At 39.7% G+C, this 25,603-nt stretch overlaps 1 protein-coding gene across 1 annotated transcript in view; it reads right to left on the bottom strand.

The window, feature by feature from the left end:
• EGFLAM (EGF like, fibronectin type III and laminin G domains) overlaps window positions 1-25,603 on the bottom strand; it is a 127,897-nt gene that overhangs the window by 78,721 nt on the left and 23,573 nt on the right. The window contains exons 2-6 of the mRNA XM_006139475.3: window positions 21,863-21,972; window positions 16,536-16,619; window positions 14,733-14,759; window positions 10,476-10,593; window positions 8,981-9,116 (exon numbers count right to left, since the gene is read on the bottom strand). Coding sequence (XP_006139537.2) covers window positions 8,981-9,116; window positions 10,476-10,593; window positions 14,733-14,759; window positions 16,536-16,619; window positions 21,863-21,972 — 475 coding nt within the window. The remainder of the gene's footprint in view (window positions 1-8,980; window positions 9,117-10,475; window positions 10,594-14,732; window positions 14,760-16,535; window positions 16,620-21,862; window positions 21,973-25,603) is intronic.

Below are 25,603 nucleotides of genomic sequence, written 5' to 3' on the forward strand. Positions count from 1 at the left end.
ATGCAACTGTTGTCCAAACAGAAGTTCCAGAGAAACTAGATGTATTTACATTTATAAGCAGTGATTTTTTGAAGGGAAGCATACATTGAATCTGCCTGTTTTGTAAATGATGTTAGGAGAGCTATTCTGATATTTTGACGTAGTCCTCACTCTTACTTAGAGTTACCTTATACCCCACCAAAGAGAAAACATAAAGGAAGTAAACAAATTTAAAATCCTAGAAATTTAAACAGGAAGCCAGCTTAAAGAAACTTAAAGTATCTGGAAACTAAAGAAGGGAAATAATGACCTTTAAGATGAAATTATTCTGGTGTCCTTTACTAAGATGTCCTTGTGATATTTATTGCAGGAAATAACCTCCAAGTGTTCACTGAATCTACTACTGTTTACAGAGGACTAGCTGAAAATATCTCCAGCAGTTTTCAAATGCATATTATAGCAAACAGGCATTTTGTATTTCTTGTATTTTGCAGCTGGAGGGAACAGAAAGTTAATGTATGTTTTATTAGTCAATACAAGATTTATTGACTCTCCCAGGCTTTTTTTTATGTGCTAACGGGGATAGTACATTAATACATTAAGAATTTGCACCTATTTCCTGCATTCTGCTTAAGGCATAACCCAACAGCTGGCAATAGGAATATTCAATTGTCTCCATGGGTACAAGAAGGTGAAATCAGTTAAAAAAAACCAAACTCTTCACAGAAATGCATAACGTGATGATTCAGTTAAAAATATTGCTTTAAACCCACTTCCCTAATCAGGAAGCAGGGAACAGCCTTGTAAGCTATAGCCAGTTCATCATTCTACTTTTCATGCCTGCACCAAATGCCCAAAATGAAAACATGCAAAATTTTTCAGTTAAAGGTATTGATGCTTTTTAATATAATATAAATATTTTTATAATATATATCTATATATATATATATTATAAAGCAATCTCAATTTTCCAGTATTAGTCTAATTTGATCTAATAATAATACAAATAATTCTTGCCAATTAAAAATAAGTTTATGGATATAATGGATATAGCTACCACGTGCATCAGAATAGGGATACACACATTTCACGAGGTGTGGGGCATCACGGGGTCAGATATGACTCTCAGCCCCATCCGCAGTCAGATATGATTCTCATCCAGCAGGTAGAATAGAATGTTGATTAGTTCACAGGGATACACCGTAGAATAGACTTGCAAGCGCAGTAACCAGAAGCAGTCAGTGCAATCCATGTTTGGGAGAGGGGGGCCCAGAGCCAGGCTCTGGGCTCCCTCCCTGTATCTTAAGCCAGCTGAGACTCACTCACACACTCAGCAACAGGTCCCAGTCATCCAGGCAGCTCTACCTCCTCCTTTGTCCAGCTTCTCAGGCAAAAGGTGCCACCTGGTATTATACCCTTCCCAGGGTCTCGGTATCATGAGCCTGAGCCATTGTGAACTGTGCTGGCCTAAGCATGCTTCCCAAGGGCATGTCTACACAGCAGAGCTAAACTGAAATAAGCTATACAATTTGATCAACATCAATTGCGTAGCTTAAGTCGAAATAGCTTATTTCGACTTTTGGTGCTTTCTACACAGCAGGAAGTCTGACTTAGAGCACTCTTCCTCTGACTTCCCTTACTCCTCGTAAAATGAGGGCTACAGGAGTCAGAGTAAGAAGTCATCCAGCTCTTCATTATTTTGACATTATGTCAAAATAACTGGTTACTGTGTAGACGTGGGCTGTGTTATTTCAGAATAATGTTAGTTATTCTGAAATAATGCTGCCATGCAGGCATAGCCACAGTGAGCTACACCCAGAATTCCCATCCCCAACTAGACAGTAGTGCAGAGCCCAGGGAAACTGAGGGGCACACAGTTATTACAGAACAGTACAGGATGTAGAAATCACATGTAACAAAGTGAACAGAGTGAATACAATCCCCACGTCATCACAACACATCTAAAGGAGGGACCATTTGAAGACATAGTTTGCTGAGAGTGGACTGCAAAGATATGTTCAGTCTTCAAAGATCCTAAGCTACTGCTAACTTTTCCTAATTGTCTTTTGCAGATTTAGCTTCTAGACAGATTAATGAGTATTCATACCACTAAGCATACACAATTAAAAACAGAGATTTATCACTTGATCTTTACTTCCCAGTTTATCCTCTGTATTAACAAATCAGTACAGCATTTTAAAATGGCAAACAGATGGACTGAGAAACATATATGATAAACTCAGTTCGCTATGTTCAGTGTGTCAGCTTCAATGTTTTCTTATTCTATGGGTTTAGAAATGTCTCACATAAAAGTTCAGTTTATATCAACTTTAACATCAGCAAGGCTCACTGAGATAGACTATTCAGTTCTATAATCATTTCATATAGCTATGCTTCCTTTCCCTTGAAACCCTGGGAATAGTCCTTTGTGCTGCAACACTGTACAAATCTGACCCCTATCTGACGCTCAATATACCTGTGTATGAGGAAACTGGAAGACTTCCAGAGCCATTTTCTGCTCTTAGGTTACAGCAGTGCATCTACAAAGCAATGTATGGAGAAGCAAGGTGTAACTGAGTGTAGAATTTGGCCAACATTAAAAACAAAGCCAAACAGTGTAGTTTAAAAATAAAATAAGCCATACAAGCAAATCTGTGAAGTTGGGGAGGTTTCACTAAGAGCTGAATTTTGTCCAGTGAGTGTCTAGAACATTTGGGTTACTACTTTATGACACAATCTAATGTTTGATTGATTTTAAAAAACATAACCTTTAAACTGTAAAGAACTACACATTCATAAGCACTTGAACTCTCTTTTTAAAAGATCTGGGAATCATTTAGCAGAATAAAACATCTGCTAATAATCCAAACTTTATAGTTCTTAGTCCTTTAAGCCATGTTTTTACTTAGCCCAAGTAACAAGCTCAGAGCTGCAACATATTACTGTTTAATGATCCTATAAATATATACAATTATAGAGAATCCATATTTGCCATGAAAAAATAATTCTGCATATACGGTAATTCACCATGAGCATTATTATTCACACCCCACTCCTCCATTCTATTGTGACTGTGCCTCAGAACCCCAATCAGGGACCCACTCTACTATGCATTTTCCAAAAATCTGAAAGCTGAGATCCCTTCAGGAGCATGAAACCAATCATGTCGTCAGTCATTTGTTGTTATAGGCTTACCCTTCCTACGTTATATATATTCTACACACCTATCTTTTCCTGGAATGTGCATGTATGCACACGTGCATGTGTTCATGTGCACGCACACACACACTTTCTAAAGATGTAGCATACTTCTTCATGCCTGCATGGTCGAGCAGTCACATAGTTAACAATATTGACATTAAAAGCATTATCCTTAGGCACTTGAGTTAGCACTAGGGATGTAAAAAGTAATTTAAAAATGTAACCATGTAACCACTAAAAATCCTAGCAGTTACATTGTTACACATACTGTGGGCTCTGCAGCATAAAGCTTATAGATAAGCTTTATATTGCAGAGCCTGCAGCGATGCCTCCATGGGAGGCTTGACTGCAGGCTCTGTAGCCAGCTCTCTGTGAGTGGGGCCGGCAGCTCCTACTAACCCTGCTCCCAGGGAGCCAACATGTAACCTGCATTAGGAGGACCAAGCCAGGCCCATCACAGACAGGGGCTACTTTGGCCAGCCAGAGCACCTCTGCCTCCAATGTGCCACCCGGGCTGGGCCTGCCACAGGTAAGGGCTCCTCCAGCTGGCCAGCTGAAGCAGCCCCTGCCTGCAGTGGGCCCCGTGGGTCTTAAGCAGCCCCTTGCTCCAGCCTCTACCAGTTAACCAGAACCAGTAAACCAGTTATCCATTTACATCCCTAGTTAGCATGCATTGAAATGAATGGAGGCAGTTCACAATTCAGAGCTATTGTTTCAGGTTCTCTGCAAACTCAAGCAGTCATTGCTGCACTGCTTACACACAGGTCATGATGTGAAAGTCGGAGCTGAGGAAAACAAAACAGAATTCTTCTCCCACAGGAAACTATAATATTTCAACATTCATTTTCAGCACATATCATGGGCTATGTCTAGACTGCAGGCTTCTTTCGAAAGATGCTCTTTCGAAAGCATCTTTCGAAAGAGCCTCTTTCGAAAGATCGCGTCTAGACTGCAGGCGGATCTTTCGAAAGAGCAATCCGCTTTTTCGAAAGAGAGCACCCAGCGAGTCTGGATGCTCTCTTTCGAGGAAGCCCTATTTACATTGAAGAACGCCTTCTTCCGAAAGAGGAACTTTCAAAGTGCTACATTGTCCTGCATTTTGCTTCAACTACCCCAGACTAACACGGCTACATTTCTATCACTTTTCGAAAGAAGGCATTCTTCCTCGTGAAACGAGGTTTACCGCCATCGAAAGAAAAGCCGCGTTCTTTCGAAATAATTTCGAAAGAACGCGGCTTGAGTCTGGACGCAGGGGAAGTTTTTTCGGGAAAAGGCTACTTTTCCCGAAAAAACCCCTGAGTCTGGACACAGCCCTGATGAAAAGCTGAAATACTGGAAGAACCAAAACATTTTGTTTTGACATTTCTATTTGTAATTAACATTTTGTTTTGATTGGGAACCACACTGCAACATTTTTGGTGTGATGGTACCTAATAGGAGTTGTATATCAGATACCTCTTGTACCTTATGGACTGGCTTTCCAGCCAGACATCTCCCATCATGCACCCAAGTGGTGTCATTCCCATGGCGCAGCTCATGACTCAGTAAAAGGAAACCACGGGAAACCATGAGAGATGCATGTAATCCAGCCAAGTAGCCTAGACCATAGGTGAGAAGGGGGGCATGAAACACCTGAACTACAACTTGCAGGAGGTATATTGAAATATTTAGGGTCAGGGTAACTGATATATTTTGACTTGGGATGAACTGACAGGAAATAAAATAGTTTGTTTTTATTTTCCTAACATATTTGACAATATTTTTGTCAAAACCAAAACATTACTTGTAAGTTTTCAATTGCATGGAATGGAAAATATTAAAGACAAATCAAATATTTTCAGGGGGAAATTCCTAACCAGTTGAACTTCACAACCATAGCAACTAGAAAATTACTCTTTTTAAAAAATAAAATGAAAGAGGAGACTCTGGAGGACAACCGAACAATATAGTTATGTCCCCTCATCTTACTCTTTTGTGGTATGCCATCTCTCATTAAACACTGTACTAGGCATTCTACACACTACACAAACACAGTCCTCATTCCAAGGACCTCACAATCTAAATTCTATTCTATTCTCTGTGACTACAAGGGGTTTTATTTGTATGTCTGCAATATGAAGATCCTCCATCCATTTGACCCCAAAGTATGGGTGGGGATGCCACAGCCACAAGAGTGGCAGTTAGGCTGCAGTGAGGCCAGGAGAGAGGATTGTACCATGAAAATTCTCACTGTGAAGCCCCATTGCTTGGATTGCGCACCAGAGGACGAACTTACGAATTTATATGGAGTATGGGCGATTTCTCCTTAAGCAGCGTTTTAAACAGGTGAGACACTTCCTGTAGCGAATTTAAAATAGGTTCTGTTCTATGCATTATATTTTTTCTTTGCTGTAAATTATGTTCTCTTTGCATCTAGGGTTACACTGAAGAATGGATTGCTGTTGAGGGACTCAGTTTACCATGTTATGTCCACTGAAATAATCTAGGTTGTTTTGTGATGTAATAATTCATTAGTGCAATGGAATAACTTATAGAAGTCAGTTCTACTTGAAAGGAATGGAACACCAAAAAAAGGTTCATTTTGGTCCCAATACTCTTCTCGGCACCCTGTTCTGTGCACTATAGAAATGCACTGGGGCGGGGGGAGGGGGAGGGGAGTGGGAAAGGAGCTACCCACTTTCATAGTTGCTGCTATAGCTTCTAGTTTTCTGTACCACTCAACCCTCCTGCTCTCTTCTACAGATGTCTAAGGGGAAAACAGGGGAAGGTCCAGCTATTGACACTCCAGCAAGAGCCTTCCCCTGCTGCCAGCTGACACCCAGCAGCGCAGTACTTCATTTTCTCACCAAGCAATGGATGTTTTCCTGCTGCACAGTCCCCCCAACAACACACTCCAATAAACTCCTGCTCCTAATTTGAAGAGCAGAATTATCCTGGTTCACTGCTGATGGATCCTCCATTGTCACCAGCCACAGGAAAATGGACCTGATTTTTCCCTTCTCTGGGGATTCATATTAACAATTTTTCCAAAGAATGAATGAAAGCACTTGACTCAGGTGCTCAGTTATTAAGGGATGTATGTAGCTGAAACACCTTTAGTGTTATAAAAAATGGTTAGCCAGAAATGTATATTCTGATTAGCTCGTTCCTCTAAACCTGGACATTCTGTTTATGTGCACAATGGTTTAGAGCTTTTGAGTATTCCAGGGAAAGTATTCCAATACTTTTTTCAGCTCCAGCTGAATTTTCTGGATTAGGTTAGCTATAGACAAGCTCTTTACAAAAACCCAGAATATATGAAACCCAATATTTTACTTTACACAGATATGCTACTTCTGAAAATAATCCTTAGTTTGAATTTAAAAGTATTATTCTTGCATGCTTCCAAGAAAGAAGCCACTTGTCTATTTAGGCCTAGCAACTTTTCAGTTACAAATTCCTTAAGGACTGTACAACTAATAATAAGTATATTGATATTTTACAATTTAGTGCTACATCAGATTCAGATGTGCTTAAGCAATTAATTTATTGAACTTCTGTGAGATTTTAATCCCCAAATTCCCAACTGAATAGAATGAGAGACAGTATGGTTTCCTGTCTGTGGCAGACTCCCCCATGTTGCTTTTCTAGGATACGGGTAAGAAAGTTAACCCTGAGGGAATGAAATGATTCAAACAATTTCATTTTTTCTGCAGGCTTGCTGTACCAGCACAAGAGATTCACAATCCAAAAAAATCAGACATGTGCATACAGAAATACAGATACTGATTCTGCAAAATTAGAGTATTGGATTAGGAAAGTATTTATTTAAGACGAGGGACTGATTGAGAATTTATTTGTTAATTTTTATTTACGTTGATATAATCCTACGGAACTTCACTGGTCCTGCTTAGAGAAATGGGTTGGACTAGAAAATCTCCTGAGGTCTCTTCCAACATTAATCTCTTCTATGATTGTATGATTCTATTACTCCAGATTGATCCCAGTACAATTTAGCCTTAAAATCATCTACACCAAAAGAAAATGAAACTGGAGTGAAAAGTTTAACTTTAATTGCTATTTGAGACTTATGTTTCCATGAACTTTCTCCAAACAAACATACTCAAGCATCCAAATGTAAGAAAGTATAATCTCCAAAATGACCAAATGCATTTTGAGTTTTATTTTAAAACCTCTGACTAAACAATGTTATCAAAACAATGTGCTGTTAGTGAATTATTTTCCAAAGTCTGGAAACAATTGGATACTGAATTCCAATTACTGACATCTCTTGACTTAAAGAGAATACAAGGATGTACTCTGCAGTTAACTCAAGTTATTCAAGGATGCATTTATAATGTGCCACATAGGGAATGGGAATATTATGAGGAGATGCTCATAAACCTACAACCTCCTCTTCCCAAGACAAGGAATGAGGGAGAAACAAGCATAATTAGTCAGAACTCACCCATATCTCTTTCTAACATTTTATGCTGAGATAAAAGAAGGGAAGAGAGAGGGATCAATTCAGATCATTATTATATTGGGGAAATAGGCACTGAAACAACCTCTTGATAATTCTAAACCAGAGCTGGACTTACACAACACTCATTAGATATCCGTCACTCATGTTCTAACTCCGAATGCAGCAAGCATTGTGTCACTTAAAACCCACTAAACATCAGGCAGATTTGAACACAAAGTGTCACAGAAATTCAGACGCAGGCTTTCAGCAGGGGGAATTCTTTTTCATTATATCTGTGTTTTCTGCACTGTAATTGTGCTGTAGAAGAATCAATGTTTGGGGGGGATTGAAGATTGTTTTTAAAATTTTCCAACACCACGCTCTTTTAAAAAAAAAGAATAGAAATCTTTCGATGTGGCTTCTATGATTAGCTGAAGCAAGGGGGGAATAAAAGATGTTTTGAGCTCACAGCACACAGAAGTCCTGAGGCAAATCTGTCTTCTTGCCTAATAATTTCAGTGAAATTAATCCACATATGTTTACTTAATGGACCAAACCAAATGAAAAGATATACCAGTATCCTGTGCTCTAACAATATGTGCAAACACATACAAACAGGTAGTCTCGTATACAAATCTGACTTTGCATACATGGCTGAATAATAAGGTACTACAGTATGTTTCTGCATGCAAATACACAGTTGCAATTACACATTGCTGACCACTCAGATACCTCTTACAGCTGCTGCTCAGGAACCAATTTTACAAAATTTAGCTCTATTATATACTATTGCACATTTTAGATAATTAGTGATAGAATCTCCCTGAAGTTTTCAAATACTGTCTTAGTTTTATGGAAAGTTAACAGTAAACAAGATCCATAAAGTGAAGACCACATAGTGGTTTGAGACTTGAGAACTCAAGATACCACCGATTCTTATATTCTTACCACAGCTTAAATCAGCTGTGACAACTGAGCTGACAGTCCCTGAATTTCTTTTGCTGAGGGCTAGGGACAAGGCGGGTTTCAAGGAAAGGCTCTTTTATCTGGATTTCTCTTCTCCCTTTGGGCATGAGTTTGATGACTGTCAGACAAGGTTTCAACCCGTTGAGTCAGGCTTTTCCTGGAGGATGGATATTTTCTTTAAAAGGAAGGATGGGAGTTATTGCTGACTTTATATCACTGAGATTATTTATTTTAAATTTTTACAGTACATTTCACCATGAGAAAGTAATAAATGCACTATATAACATGAATGAATAAATAATGAGGAGCCTCTGCACTGAATCTAATAATATGATCTTCAAATGCATGTTGTGCACATGTACTGATATTCAGATTCCATAGCATATTTACCTGATAAACTCCAGGGTATAGTACTGGATAGGGGAACTTCCTTCACTGACTCCAGGTTTCCATGACAGTGCAACCTCTGAATCAGAAACCACAATGACCTGAGGCTGATAGGGTGGTTCAGGGGGCATGCATTTGTCTAAGCCAAAAGAATGGCATGTAATTAGTATTAGAAACACAGATAGATTTTTATAGACACAAAACTCAACACACACATCCCAGCACTGAGAATCAGGTAGGTCTCTTAGGCTGTGTCCAGACTCAGGGGGTTTTTCGAAAAAAGTAGCCTTTTTTCGAAAAAACTTCACCTGCGTCTAGACTGCAGCTGCGTTCTTTCGAAATTAAATCGAAAGAACGCGGCTTTTCTTTCGACGGCGGTAAACCTCATTGCACGAGGAAGAACGCCTTCTTTCGAAAGTTCCTCTTTCGAAAGAAGGCGTTCTTGAATGTAAATAGGGCTTCTTCGAAAGAGAGCATCCAGACTCACTGGGTGCTTTCTTTTGAAAAAGCAAGCCGCTTTTTCGAAAGTTCCGCGTGCAGTCTAGACGCTCTCTTTCGAAAGAGGCTTTTTCGAAAGTATCTTTCGAAAGAGCCTCTTTTGAAAGAGGCTTGCAGTCTAGACATAGCCTAAGGGTATGACTACACAGCAGCATTATTTTGGAATAACTGATGTTATTATGAAATAACAAAGAGCATGTCTACACAGCAAGCCATTATTTCAAAATAATGTTGAGCTGGAGGACTTTTTATTCTGACTCCTGTAACCCTCGTTTCACAAGGAGTAAGGAGACTGCACCAAAACGCCAAATTCAGCTATTTCGACTTCAGCTATGCAATTGACATAGCTGAAGTTGCATAGCTTACATCAACTTTTGCCCTGCTATGTAGACATGCCCTAACTTATGTAAATACTATGGGGTATGTCTACACTACCCTCCTAGTTCGAACTAGGAGGGTAATGTAGGCATACCGCACTTGCAAATGAAGCCCGGGATTTGAATTTCCCGGGCTTCATTTGCATAAGCGGGGAGCTGCCATTTTTAAATCCCCGCTGGTTCGAACCCCGTGTAGCGCGGCTACACGGGGCTCGAACTAGGTAGTTCGGACTAGGATTCCTATTCCGAACTACCGGTACACCTCGTTCCAACTAGCGGGGTAGTGTAGACATACCCATGCATACATTAGATTTAGCTAGGATTCACATGTTGACATGTGGGCATGAAATATACTAGTGGAAAAAGGGTTCTTTCTTCAAATGTGCTTTATAAAGGGTTCTTAAAGCACCTGATACCTCAAGTGGCATTTATACTTTTAAACCTTTTAATAATGTTACTCGCCATTTTGCCATTACAAATACCTTCTGCCATATGACATGAGAGAGACTGAGCAAAACAGAAATTTTAACTCTCACTCTGTTTACCTCCCAGCAAAATGAAATGTCTTGGATTAACTCTGCCCCAATGGTTTCATAATGGAAAGCTATTTACACAGATTTTACCTTGGGATAAGGTTGTAATGTCTCTGGGCATACTGGGTCGTCCTTTTCCTGCCCAGCCATAAGCTCCTATGCTAACACGGTGTGGAGTGCCTGGCTTTAGATTGCCAATAACAACTTCCTGTCAGAGATAAGAAAAAGAAGATAGAAGAGAGTAACAGATTTGTTTCACATTACTTATAATGACATTGTGTGCCGTGCTGCTTGGATGGGAGAATCCTTTTACATGGTTTTGCCCTATCCAGGCCCCTAGGAAAATTGCAACAGCATCAATTCAGTACACATACACACAAAACCCTCCCACAAACAAGGTCATAAGTTTCCTGACAAGCTGTAGCTTAACCCCACAGGGACCTACAGAACTGACCTTGACCCATTTCTCTGCATAATTCCAAAATTTGAAGAAAGTTTTTATGGAGCTCACAATCACATTTTGGCTGCTGAAATTTAAGTCACATACATTTCCCTTTTGAGCCAAATCCTGGAGTGCATTATTTGTTTTCAGGGGACTGTAGCTGCTTCTATGGGTGAAAAATAGGCAGCTTTGTGAACTGATGACCCCTCTTTGTACATAGATCAGGAAGTAATGGAAGTAGGTGGTCCCTGAAATTTTCCTCCCAAGCTGCTCTTCTAATTATATCAACCTTGTCCTGAAATGAATGCCTCCTTTTATGGAAGGCCAAGGACTTACTTGTCTCTGTGCCACCATCATAGGACAGGTTAACCCAAAGGCAAAGCCATCAACTGCCATATGCAGGGCATAGCTGAACTCAGCAAGTAATAATTTTGCTATGTGTGATACTGTTGACAGGGTCTGTTTAAAAATCCCAGCATGACCAAGTATTTATCTCACTGTTTAGTCCATTACAGAACATGTACTACCAGGGAGTTGGAACTATTCAGATCTTATATTTTGGCTCAGCCAAATATTAACAAAGATGGCAAAATTCAGAGTTTGGATCTCAAAAACCCAAGAAATTGGGAGCTCTTTGAACATGGGTTTTGATTTGAGCCCATTCTCCAATTGTTCCACTGGAAGCCATAAATGCCACCTCAACTGTAGTTCCAAAAATTAATGGAAGTATTTATATAAAGGCAATAATTGGACTGAATTATTTTATTATATTAAACTTTATCTATATATACCTCCAGAATATAGTTTCTGATTCTGAAGAGATGCTTTAAACAAATATCAGTTTCTACCATACATGTCTTCAGTATGAAAAAGTGTACCTTAAGAATCATGCAGATATTTAAAATACAACTCACAGCACATGGGAAAATTCAGAAAGTTCTTTTCTCCTAAAGCCACAAGCAATTAGAAATAACATTTCCAGTTGCAGCATGTTACTGAAAGATCCTAACACTTTATTATCTGCCAGCCTCCTGATGCTTGTCTTTCTAATAAACTCCCCTCCTTTATTCATTTTGCATACTGTTCTAGTCCAATATTTTTACTGCCTGATATTACTACCTCCATTCTCAGTCCTGCAGTGAGCCCCAGAGAGGTAGTCACCACAAGCTCATGCACAGTTCAATTGATTGGACTGAGATCCTGCCACCTACAGCTCATTTTGAGTCACAGTTTTAGTCTAAATGATAGAAAGTCAATGAAAATTATATGAAGTACTTTTAAAGTAAGCTAAGATATTTATCTGGCTCTGGACTGAGTTCCACCTACCATTAATGCATCTTAAAAGCTTTGCTGTGTTGTGATACTGGAGGTACAGCAGGCTGACATTTCTATTGCAATGCATCACAGGTACTATTGCAAAATTTTAAATAGCATACAATGGGGAAGAATTTGGCCTTATGTTTTATTAAAACATTATGGCCTTACTGATGTAAATGAGAGAAGCTCTGTTGACTACAATGAATCAATGCCTATTTACAGCACTTGAAGATCTGGACAAACATGACCTTTGAAAATCAACTAGTCCTAATTTTGAAACTATCGCAAATTGTATTTCTCCTGTCAGGGCACACAGGATCATAGCTATTAATTGTTCTCCAAGTTCAGGCATTTGACACTTGACCTGACCTAGAAATCTTCCACCTGCCTTTTTTTCTTTTTTTGGACTAAGTCCACCACACGTATGCACATGTGCTTTCTATACTACAGAAAGGGATCGGGGTCATAGTGAACCACAAGCTTAATATGAGTCAACAGTGTGGCACTGTTGCAAAAAAAGAAAACGTGATTCTGGGATGCATTAACAGGAGAGTTGTGAGCAAGACACAAGAAGTCATTCTTCCGCTCTACTCTGTGCTGATTGGGCCTCAATTGTAGTATTGTATCCAGTTCTGGGCACCACATTTCAAAAAAGATGTGGAGAAATTGGAGAGTCCAGAGAAGAGAAACAAGAATGATTAAAAGTCTAGAGAACATAACCTATGAAGGAAGACTGAATTAATTGGGCTTGTTTAATTTGGAAAGGAGAGGACCGAGAGGGGACATGATAGCAGTTTTCAAGTATTTAAAAGAGTATCACAAGGAGGAAGGATAGAACAAGAAGCAATGGGCTTAAACTGCAGCAAGGGAGGTTTAGGCTGGACATTAGGAAAAACTTCCCAACTGTCAGGATGGTTAAACACTGGAATAAGTTGCCTACAGACATTGTAGAATCTCCATCTCTGGAGATATTTAAGAGCAGGTTAGATAGACATCTATAGATGGCCTAGATGGTACTGGGTCCTGCTATGAGGGCTGGGGGACTGGACTTGATGACCTCTCCAGTTCCAATGTTCTATGATTCTATGTAAATAGTCCTCCTAAACTCAATTGTAAAAGAGCCTTATGAGGTGCCCTTATACTGTATTTCTATGTTTGATGTGTCCTGTTATTTATATGTTCCATGACGAAAAGAAATAATACAACCAGATATAATACATGCTATCCATTCTGATCATGCTTATAATTACAGACTGTTCTCAGTTACAGCAGCATAGATCAAGAAGGAGCTCTATTAAAGTCTGTGGAATCATATCATTGTAAATTAGAGGAGAAATGGACTCTTTGTCTAAAAAGACAAATCATGCAAGCCTTGACCACAGTGTAATTGCAGATTTTTGTTGACTTTGGTATGAGTCTAACAGAAAGTATTTCAGCAAGAATGTCTGAGCTCAACAACATTTCCTGGGGATTAATGACCAGCTGCAAGCTGATTAATCCCAGCAAGTCATTAATTCTCTAAGAAATGGACCATCTGAAGTTGTTATCTAATCTAGAGATGAGTCAAACCTGGAACCTCAAATCTGAAACCCTTTCAAAATCTTCCAATCTAAACCCAAACCTACAGTTTTGTTGGATCAGATCCAAAGCTAGAAGGAGCCAATTTTCCCTCCTCTGGTTTAGACACATCCTAAACATCTCCTAAGGACAGTTATTCTCCCAAGATATAGCAAAATTTCCATTAATACAGATAGTGAAAACCTCATTAAATCCATTGATATCACATTATTACCACCATTTCTAGCCAAGATCAATTTGCAAGAATCTGTCAATTTTGTCTCCAAGCCTATAACCTTTTCCTGATTCAGTCTCAAACCTAAGCCCTTCCTACATGAACATTAGCCCATCTCTAAAATGGAACCCTTTACAATTATTTGTATGGGAAGAAGGATGGTCTATTGCACTAAGCACAGGCCTGGAAATAATTCACCAGCAGCAAAGACATAAAAGGGGGTTTATTTTTCTATACAACATTGTCTTTCCTCCCATACTTTCCTCCTTTTTGTGAGCTCTCTCTGACTCCCTTATTTTTGTGTCCTATCTTCATTTTAGCTCAGTCCAAATCTGCTCTTTCTGTCTCTTCTCACACATCCTTATTGCTCTGTTCTTCCTTTCTATCGACATGGTATTTCCCCCTCCCACTCTCTCCCTTTTGTCTGACTGCTTAGTCCTCCCACACCGGCTGACAACTCAGCTCTCCTGTGGCCCTCACTGCCTGGATCATTCTTATCTATTGATCTCCTCTAACTTCAGCATGGCAGTCTTATGTGGTTTGGATAATTATTGTAGAAGATTATCCATCTCTAAAATGGAGATCATCATAACGCTTTTTTACCTACCTGCTCTGATATTTGTTAATGTGTATGTGGCACTTTGAGTATGAAAAGCCCTATTTAAGTGCTAAATCGTATAATTATTTTAGTAGATTAGGGAGCATTTTAGTGCACTGTATATGAATCAGTGGAAAGGGAGGTTCTAAAATGTTCAGTCTTATTTTGGCTCATAGCTGTGACAGTTTTGCTACTTACAAAAATTGCTTGTCCGTCAAGTTGATCCTGTGGAGAAAAAAGCAGAATGGGACTGGTTAACAAAGTAGCATACCTAAAGTTGGTGGCAAATCATAAGAAATGGGTCAGCATAGCAAGATATGACCAATATATAGAGCAGATGGGACATGTGATTCCCAGCTCAAGCAGATATGCATGCGTTGGGTCAGCTTGAACTAGTAATGCCTAAAAATAGCAGAGTGAGCACAGCTATGTGAGTAACAGCTCAGGCTTGCTGCCCACATACAATCCTTGTGTAGGTACTCAGGTGCCTAGCTTGGGACATCGCAGCTACACTGCTATTTGCAAGTGCTAGCTCATGTACATCTTTCTGAGCTGAGAATTACACCTACCAGCTGCTGTGTAGACATATCCAATGAGCACTATTGTCAACAGAAATACTTTTAGGATAAAGCAAGTGAGGAACACAAGTGGGGCAAAAAACAGTCTAGCAAAATAATAATTACTCATGACAATAAGATCCTTCCTTTAGCATGATCCTGTGAAAAAGCCATGAGTAGCCAAAGAAAGTGAGTATAGGGCAACAGGAAAGCCAGGACGCTACTCTTCCCCCTTCTTCATTCCATCCCTTTCTTTTGAAGAGGATTGCTAATGCTCACCAGGTTCACCAGCATGCCCTTCAAAAAGAGAAAGAAATCTCCCCTGTGCCAATAAATATTTGAATTTGATGCTATTATCTCTGTGCCAATTTCTAGCCTGTACACTGCTAGGAAACATTCCTAATTCAGCCACGTGAAGGAAAGAGGAAATGATCCAAAAGAAGGAAGGACACTGATTAGGAGAAGGGGAAAAGGTGGAGAAGAAGAATGAAAATATAAAAATGAAAAAAGGGATCAAGAGATAAGGAAAAGAAGAGACTAAATCAAAAGGGAAAGAAAATGGGTGGTGCGATAGAAAATATGAGATATTTTTGAAGAACAAAAAACCTTCCAACCCCAGGAAATCCATGGGAAGACAAGAACTTGCATGTCTATATTTTTTTTAAGGTAGGAGTTGTTAAAGCTCACAATTAAACTTTTAATCTCAAATTGTCAATGGGCAGCCTTACTTGAAAACACAGGAATGGCCAAAAATTCAACTCTTCTCAGACATTTACCACGATGGCACAACATTGCCCATCTGGGTGTTTAGAAAGCTGACCGGAGGCATGCAATTGCTCTTCCATTTTTGCATGCATAAATGAACTGTTCCCAATTGAAAAAGTAAACTTGATATCAAAAGTAATATTTAAAAGAAATGTTGCAGGTAATTGCTATTAAAACCCATGGCAAGTCCCAACACTTGAGAGTAAAAAACTAGCAGGAGAATGAGGTAAAAAAATCATCTCTCAGACTTCTGATTACATTACACCAGTGTGCTATGATTTCCTCTTTGCCCAACAGCCCCTGTGGAATTGAAGCTGGTGTGTAGTTCACACAGCCAAAGAAAATAACAAGTTGTCCTGTAGCATCTTAGAAACTAACAAATACATATAATATCATGAGTTTTCATGGGCAACACCCACTTCCTCAGATGATTTGCTCACAAAAGCTCATGATACTTTATAATTGTTTTGTAATTCTCTAAGATGCTACAGGACTACGGTTTTTTTTAAGTTACAGACTAAAACGGCTACCCCTCTGAGACTTTTAAACAGCCAAAGAAGTTGGAGTTCCTGGTTCCTATTACAGAAGTACCACCAATTATTAGAAAATGCCAAATGTAAGTTTCTTAAAATTCCAGAAGCTCTGACCATTCTGACACTGTATAAAGCAAGATACTCACCATACTCAGCATATCCAGACTAAGGGGGACATCATGTGAAAGCTGTTTTACTGGTTTATCTGCCTCAACCTCTGAATAAAACACCTTGAAGACATGTAGTTAAGTCAGTTAAAGCAGTGATACAAATGTTTAAGAATAATAAGCAAATGAGCATCATGTCACTTACACTGACTGCGTATATGCCCCCAGCCCATCCACAAACACATAGAGAATTAATATATAGTGACATAGCCTTCTGACTTACCAGAGCTTGTCTAAACACCAAAATGAAATAATGTATAACTTGTTAACTGATCCAATGTTAGACACAACACAACTGAGCACTTAGTTGTAGAAATGAACTGTTATATTTAACGCTGTATCAGAGTGGACCCTAAGGTTAACCATTCTCAGCTGATACAACACTCCCTGTCTAAATTGATCATTTAACCTTGCATTTACCATGTGTGTTTTAACATGTGTCATATCCCAGTACAGACAAGATTAATTGACATTCAGTGATCTTCGTGATACAGTAAAATGCAGTTGATAAATTCAAGAAATGCAGCCTGAAATAGGTAGGTTGAATTCCCACGGAAATTTCTGTGCTGCATTTAGCAATGACATGAATTGCACTGTAAGTTATACATCACAGACAGGCTCCTCAACTGTGTAAACCCATTGACTATCTGGCTCCTGTTTTGTGTAAATTGATAAATAAAACTGGTAGAAGTTGCAAAGCAGTGTAATTTTTTACCCCTGGACAGCCATGTAATCTTTCCGTAGCTCTATTCTCCATATATAAAATGGAAATGATCCCTTTTTTGTACTGTTTGGCCAGTTTATTTAGTTACAAGCTCTTCAGAGTTGGTATCATCTCTTTCTTATGTCTGTTCATGCATTCTGAGATTTTAAGTCCTGAAGGGATCATACAAGTCTGACCTCCTATATAACACAGGCCAGAGAATTTCACCTCTGTATTAAGCCCAATAACTTATGTTTGGCTAAAGCACATCTTACAGGTAGCATCCAATTTCAATTTGGAGACATAAAAAATGGAAAGTACAACTCTTCCCTTGGTAGTTTGCTCCAATGCTTCATCACCCTCCTTGTTAAAAATTTCTAATTGGAATTTGCCTGACATCAATGACAAACAATTGATTCTTGTTATACCTTTCTCCACTAAATTAAATAACTTTTTAGTACAAGTTATTTTTTCTCCTTGTTGCTCTTTACTGCACCCACTCTAAGTGTTTAGCATCTTTTGTATAATGTGGACACCAGAAGTGGATGCTGACATTATAATACCAGGCTTGCCAATGCTGTATGTATCACAGAATCATGGAATACTAGGACTGGAAGGGACCTCGAGAGGTCATCGAGTCCAGTCCCCTGCCCCCATGGCAGGACCAAATACTGTCAAGACCATCCCTGATAGACATTTATCTAACCTACTCTTAAATATCTCCAGAGACGGGGATTCCACAACCTCCCTAGACAATTTATTCCAGTGTTTAACTACCCTGACAGTTAGGAACTTTTTCCTAATGTCCAACCTAAACCTCTCTTGCTGCAGTTTAAGCCCATTGCTTCTTGTTCTATCCTCAGAGGCCAAGATGAACAAGTTTTCTCTCTCCTCCTTATGACACCCTTTTAGATACCTGAAAACGGCTATCATGTCCCCCCGCAGTCTTCTCTTTTCTAAACTAAACAAACCCAATTCTTTCAGCCTTCCCTCATAGGTCATGTTCTCTAGACCTTTAATCATTCTTGTTGCTCTTCTCTAGACCCTATCCAATTTCTCCACATCTTCCTTGAAATGCGATGCCCAGAACTGGGCACAATACTCCAACTGAGGCCTAACCAGCACAGAGTAGAGCGGAAGAATGACTTCTCGTGTCTTGCTCACAACACATCTGTTAATGCATCCCAGAATCATGTTTGCTTTTTTTGCAACAGCATCACACTGCTGACTCATATTCAGCTTGTGGTCCACTATAACCCACAGATCACTTTCTGCCATACTCCTTCCTAGACAGTCGCTTCCCATTCTGTATGTGTGAAACTGATTGTTCCTTCCTAAGTGGAGCACTTTACATTTGTCTTTATTAAACTTCATCCTGTTTACCTCCGACCATTTCTCCAATTTGTCCAGATCATTTTGATTTATGACAGTACCCTCAAGAGCAGTCGCAACCCCTCCCAGTTTGGTATCATCTGCAAACTTAATAAGCATATTTTCTATGCCAATATCTAAATCGTTGATGAAGATATTGAACAGAGACGGTCCCAAAACAGACCCTTGCGGAACCCCACTTGTTATACCTTTCCAGCAGGATTGTGAACCATTAATAACTACTCTCTGAGTATGGTTATCCAGCCAGTTATGCACCCACCTTATAGTAGCCCCATCTAAGTTGTATTTGCCTAGTTTATTGATAAGAATATCATATGAGGCTGTATCAAACGCCTTACTAAAGTCTAGGTTTAGTACCACATCCACCGCTTCTCCCTTATCCACAAGACTCGTTATCCTATTAAAGAAAGCTATCGGATTGGTTTGACATGATTTATTCTTTACAAATCCATGCTGGCTGTTCCCTATCACCTTGCCACCTTCCAAGTGTTTACAGATGAATTCCTTAATTACGTGCTCCATTATCTTCCCTGGCACAGGAGTTAAACTAACTGATCTGTAGTTTCCTGGGTTGTTCTTAATTCCCTTTTTATAAATGGGCACTATATTTGCCCTTTTCCAGTCTTCTGGAATCTCTCCGGTCTCCCATGATTTTCCGAAGATGATAGCTAGAGGCTCAGATACCTCCTCTATCAGCTCCTTGAGTATTCTAGGATGCATTTAATCAGGCCCCGCTGACTTGCAGGCATCTAACTTTTCTAGGTGATTTTTAACTTCTTTTTTTTATTTTATCTTCTAAACCTCCTCCCTTCCCACTAGCATTCACTAAGTTAGGCATTCATTCAGACTTCTCGGTGAAGATCAAAACACAGAAGTCATTAGGCATCTCTGCTATTTCCAAGTTTCCTGTTACTGTTTTTCCCTCCTCACTGACCAGTGGGCCTACCCTGTCCTTGGTCTTCCTCTTGCTTCTAATGTATTTATAAAAAGTCTTCTTGTTTCACTTTATTCCCATAGCTAGTTTGAGCTCATTTTGTGCCTTTGCCTTTCTAATCTTGCCCCTGCATTCCTGTGTTGTTTGCCTATATTCATTCTTTGTAATTTGTCCTACTTTCCATTTTTATATGACTCCTTTTTTCTTTTTAGATCATGCAAGATCTCATGGTCATAAAATTCCTTTATGTAGACATAAAACTCCTTATATTTCTATTCATTGCTCCCCTGTTTATACATCTAAGGATGTACCAAACTTAGTACAGTGCCTTGCTCAATTATTGTTATTATTAGTCATGATTTGTATCTGGGAGCTACTATAATACAAATAATTCAGTAATAATAAAAACAATTCAGTAGATGTGCAAGACAAGTGTAACATACAAATAAGAGAGGAAAAGACAGAGCACAGAGGTGTAAGATGAAACAACCCCTCACTGCTGCAACTAAAATCAGTACCTGAAAAGGCCAAATATTTTCTGTCATAACTTTTTTTCCCCATTGAAACCTGAGTTTTTCATTAAATGGACATCTTTCATTAAATTCATCCCTTGAAATTTAATTTTTACACTGAAAATTTGCATTTTGATTTTTGGAGGAAAAACAAAATATTTTTGACCAGCTCTGATCTACACCATCCCCCATACTCTCAGTTCACCCCTGGCAAAATCAGCTCCTGTTTACTTCAGTTTAAGGGATAAATATGGATTCTACAGAATACAAAATTATTTCCATTTTCATTTGTACTGTATACAAGTGAATGTCAGACTGGTGCAAAGTTACACTGCTTTGCTTTGCCACCTACACCTGTTTTATCAACAACTTACTGCAGCACAGAATCCTAGAACAACAGGGCTGAAAGACACCTTGAAAAGTCATCTAGTCCAAGCTCCTGGGTTGTGTCAAGGTCAACTGTACCTAGATCATCTCTGGTAGGTATTTGTCCAACCTATTCTTAAAGATGGAGCTTCCACAACATCCCTTGATAATAACCTAAATCATTACTTAACTATCCTTATGGTGAGAAATATTTTCCTACTATCAAACCTCAATCTCCCTGGCTGTAGATTAAGCCCATTACTTCAGGATCTACCTTCCTCTTTATGACAGCCCTTAACATATTAACACTGTTACCAGGTTCCCCCTCAGTCTTCTTTTCTCAAGACTGAACAGGCCAAGTTTTTAACCTTTCCTTATTTTTATCAATCACTACTGAATTTTACTGTCTGTTGTTAGAGCAGTGAACTGGAAATCAGGGTAGCTGGGTTCTATTCCCCCCTTTGGTACTGAATCACTCTGTGAACTTGTGAAAGCTGTTTAAATTTTTCAGAGCAAATTCATCGTTTGAGGGTGGAGAATTGACACAAAGCCTTTTGTGATATTTAAGACTCACACTGGGAAACTGACAAGCTGCATATCTGTGTAATGCAGAGGTACGCAATAAGCAGCCCATGGGCTACGCAATTTGCTGAGGTTAGTCCCTGGAAGGCCACCAGACACTTTTTTTTACCTGCGTGTCTGCAGGTAATGCGGCTCACAGATCCCATTGGCTGCTCGGAGCCAATGGGAGCTGCGGGAAGAGTGCACTGCATATGAATGATGGAGCTAATCTCCTTGTTGATTCATGCAGGACTAATGCAGGTTATTTTAGACATGGCCAGAGTTGGGACATCGGCTTCACATTTATGCAAATATAGTGGCCCCACAGTCTAGCACAATTAGCATGGAAGAACTGTGGGTGATATTTTAGTGCATAGGCTGGAGTAAAATTCATGAAGGCGGAGTGCAGAGTAACAGCTCTACATCACGGCCCAAATACTCAGGCTTGAGGAAGTCAGAATAAATTTCACTCTGTTTTTTTTAAAAAAGCATAATATTTACTCTACTCCCTCCTATTAGAGTGTTCTCTATTTTATTGAGATTCTTGGATGAAAGTCACATGAGAAATGTAAATTATTTTGAATTATATACTTCCTGTATTCCCATCATAGCTTGATTCTAAAACATAAATGCTTATTATCTGTGCTCTTGGTTCCAAGTCAGCTTTTCACTGAACTCTTTCTATACAGCTCTCGTGTGTGGCACTGAATCTGGGATCCAAAGTACTCTCTTTGCTCTCCCTTACTGTTTGCACTTTCCTTGAGGGTGATGCATAGGACTATATGGCCTATTTGGAACCGGTGTTCTATATTTCTCACAAAAATAAAGGTTTACTTACAGTGTATCCCGTGATGGTACTTGCATGCTGCCTTGGCATTCTCCATTGTATGCTGAAAGCTGTACAGTTCAGTGAATCCACCAGTATATCTAGAGGAGGCCCCAGTCTATCTGCCTCAAAGCAAAATGATATTGTGTAAGAAGTTTCAGGAAATAAAATTCCATTGCCCATAATCAGCTGAAGGGCATATGTTTGAAGAAGCATACGTGTGCTGCCCTACTCTGTAAAACCTTCAAAAATCAGACTGATCTAATTATTAAACAGCTAGATTCTGCCACTCTCACTCCTGTTGAGTAGCTTCTTGCTATGCCTACCTACTCATCCTGACAAGTGGAGCAGAATCTGACCCAGCATTAATTTGGGTCAATCTATCAACTATCAAAGTGCATTTTCTTCTCTTTTCATTGTATTTGCAACTACTTCAGCACACCTGTTAATCTACTTAAAATTAGTGGTGCAGAGATGAGAGGAAAATTCCCAGGAATCCATGCCCCTAGCTACATGCCTGAAACCATAAAGAGCATGTGAAGAAAGGGACATGGGTGAGAATTTACCTTCTCTGTAACTAGAGTAATTCTATGGTGAAACACTAATTTAATTACTCTTCACCACTTGGGTTAAATGATTCCTTAATTTATTTCATAATTTTTGTAAACATTTCTTTGATGGTCTTGCCAAAAAAATAGCTTGCAATTATCTGAGGGAGGTTATTAGCTTTAATAACAAAGACACTTTATCTGGTAAAATAATAAGGATCACAAGTCAACTACTATAGTAAATTGAATAAGCACTGACAAGAAACTCTGTCATCCTGACTCAAACTGCAAGGATCATGAAGCACTGAGCAAGCGCCTCTTGTAACTCTAATCGAAGTACCAACCGGGTAGTGAGCTCTGCAAGCAAAACAAAAGATGTAGGTCTTTATATGTACGCATGCACATGTTCGGGCAAATGCAATGAGCTCCATTTACCTAGAGAAAAGACAATGATAGCAAATGCTACCATCCTGGGTGAAGGAATTTTAGCACTCATTGTCTATGAAACCTTAACATAGAACACTACAACTCAGGACCCCAAACTCACAGATCACAAATCCATTGAAATCATTAGGATGTTTGACTAGGAAGTATGGAATCAAACACAAGATTTTTAATAAAAATTCTATAAGTAGCCAGACTAGGAGTGCCAACTATCTAACTGCACAAAACCAACCCACCTGCCCCTTCTCCGAGGCCCCACCTCTGCTCTACCCCCTCTTGTTCATTCCCTCCTCACTCCGACACTTACTCTCCATTACTTTCCCTCACTTTTCACAGAGTTGGGGCAGTGGGTTGGGGTGCAGAATGGGGGATGAGGGCTCCATAGGGGGTGCAGGCTCTGGGATGGAGTAGGTAATGAGTGGTTTGGATTGCAGAGGGGGCTCTGCACTGGGTCAGAGGAGTAAGATGTGGGAGAGTTGTGGGGTGTAGGGTCCCAGCAGCGCATACTACTGCTCCTAGGAAGAAACAGCCAGATCCCTGCAGCCCCTAGGCACAAGGAGGCTCCTTGTGCTGTCTTTGAGCCTATAGGTGTTGCCTCTGTAGCTCCCATTGGTCGCAGTTCCTGGCCAATGGGAGCTTTGGAGATAGAACTCTGCGCTGCCCCTGCCCTTGAGTGCTATCTTCACAGCTCCCATTGGCTGGGAGTCATAACCAATGGAAGCTATGGGGACAGTGCCTGCAGCCAGGACAGTGAGCAGACAGAGCCTCCTTGTGCTTAGGGATCACAGGGACCTGGCGGCTGCTTCTGGGGCCATGTGGAACCAAGACAGATAGGGAGCTTGCCTTAACCCCAGGCCTCTACTGTGCCACTGACATGTCTTTTAATGGTCTGGTCAGCATTGCCAACCAGAGCTCCGGGGTCCTTCTTCAGCCAAGATTTCCAATTGAAAACTGGATGCCTGGCAACCTTAAGGCAAACAATCAGTGCTCTTGGAACCAAAAAACACATGGTAAAGGCACTTCATAAACAAGCATAACAAAGAATTGATGAAAAACTGCTGGTGAAAAAATATTTCTATAGCAACTTTTATTTCCTTCATGGCAGCAATTTTATTATATGTAATGTTTTTGTGACCTTAGCTATCATAAATGACAGGAAAGGCTAAGAAAACCTGATTTTTTTCAAGTAGTTCTAGCAAAATATCATGTAAAATCAAGTTATTTTAAAGGTCATTTTTAGATGTAAGACAAACCTAAATCAGATTTACAGTTGTCATTTCCACCAACTTAATTTAATTGACGGTAAATATAAAACTTAACACCTTCTATACACTCACCAGAATTGATCAGCAAAGATACTTTAGGAGAGAAGCTAAAACAAGAGTACAGCTGACATTTAGGTCTTTTAAGAAGTTACTCTTCAACATTCCACTACTAGGAAGCTTTTGGTTTTATGCTTTTTTATTTTATTTGATAGGCAGTTGAGGTGAGAAGACTGCCACTTATGATAATCATGTAAGTTTCACTGTTTATGTTGTCTATCCATTTTTTATCTGCTACTGGCTATGGTGGCTAAAAGCTAGGCAAAGCCACAATAATACAAACAGAAAGATTTAAGAGAGCGGCTGGTAAATCGATTTCTGTCTCATTGTACAAATTGTACTTCTGAACATTGTTGTTAACTCTGAAGTCCTTATTCAAAACAAAATTCTCATTGATTTCCATGGAAGTTTTGTCAGATTAAAAGCTGTGTAAGGACTACATTAATTGGACTCCTTTTGAATAATTATGTCCTTTTGTTGTCATTGTGAGGAAGAAAACACACCTCAGGAGGAGGAACAGAACTTGTTTTGTGTTAAAGAGTTCTATTTCCCAGACACTCCAAGACACTTGCTTATCCAATTGCATTGGTGACTAAATTTTGTGCAGCACTCAAATACAAGATGGACCTCCCAGGATGACTGGTCCTGGATGAGGGATTTTGCTGTACTATATCTGCTCCCCCTGCTACCAGCCATTCCCCCCTGGGCATCTTACAAAACTTTCCTTACATGAGTAGCCCTTACTCACAAAAGAAACTGCATAGGAACATTCAAAAGAGTAAACGTTTACATAATATAACCTTTAGGAAATGGAAACGTTGAGCCAGATTCTCATCCCCACTCCACTTCTTGTGAACTGCTCAAACAGCGCTGGCTCCTTTCTTTGGACCCTGTGACCCTCACTTCCATCTCCCTTCGCAGGTGCTAGAGAACTAGAGATGCGAGGGTGGTTCCCATTATATACAGGATTTACAATTTGAGTCCATGGATCACAGCATGTTCACCATGAAATTATTCCAGCGTTCCTGTCCCCATTTTATCATTTGTTATCCCTTGACTTTACTTGAGCCCTGGATTCAGGGTCTCCTCCGCTTAGGCTGTCCACCCCTGGGAATGTAATGGGAATCCAAGCAAGCAGCACAAAGGGAATGGAAACCTCCTGCAATTCCCTCACTGGGTATGCCACCAGCATGATACACTGGAGACTCCCTCCCTGCAGCCCCAGAAGGGATGGATGGAAACTCTAGCTACTTCCCACTGGCATATGAGTTCTAGTACGGAGAATGTAGCCAGCTGGTGCAGTTTACCAGTTTACCTTCTAGTCCATTTTACCAACTCTCTCTTCTGTCCTGCATTAAGGATCATCAGCTTGACACATATTAAAGTTCTGATACACAAGAACAAGAAAACCTTACAACCCCTTTGGAAATAAAACAGCA

Source organism: Pelodiscus sinensis, chromosome 6 (assembly GCF_049634645.1).
Source record: "Pelodiscus sinensis isolate JC-2024 chromosome 6, ASM4963464v1, whole genome shotgun sequence".
NCBI lineage: Eukaryota > Metazoa > Chordata > Testudines > Trionychidae > Pelodiscus > Pelodiscus sinensis.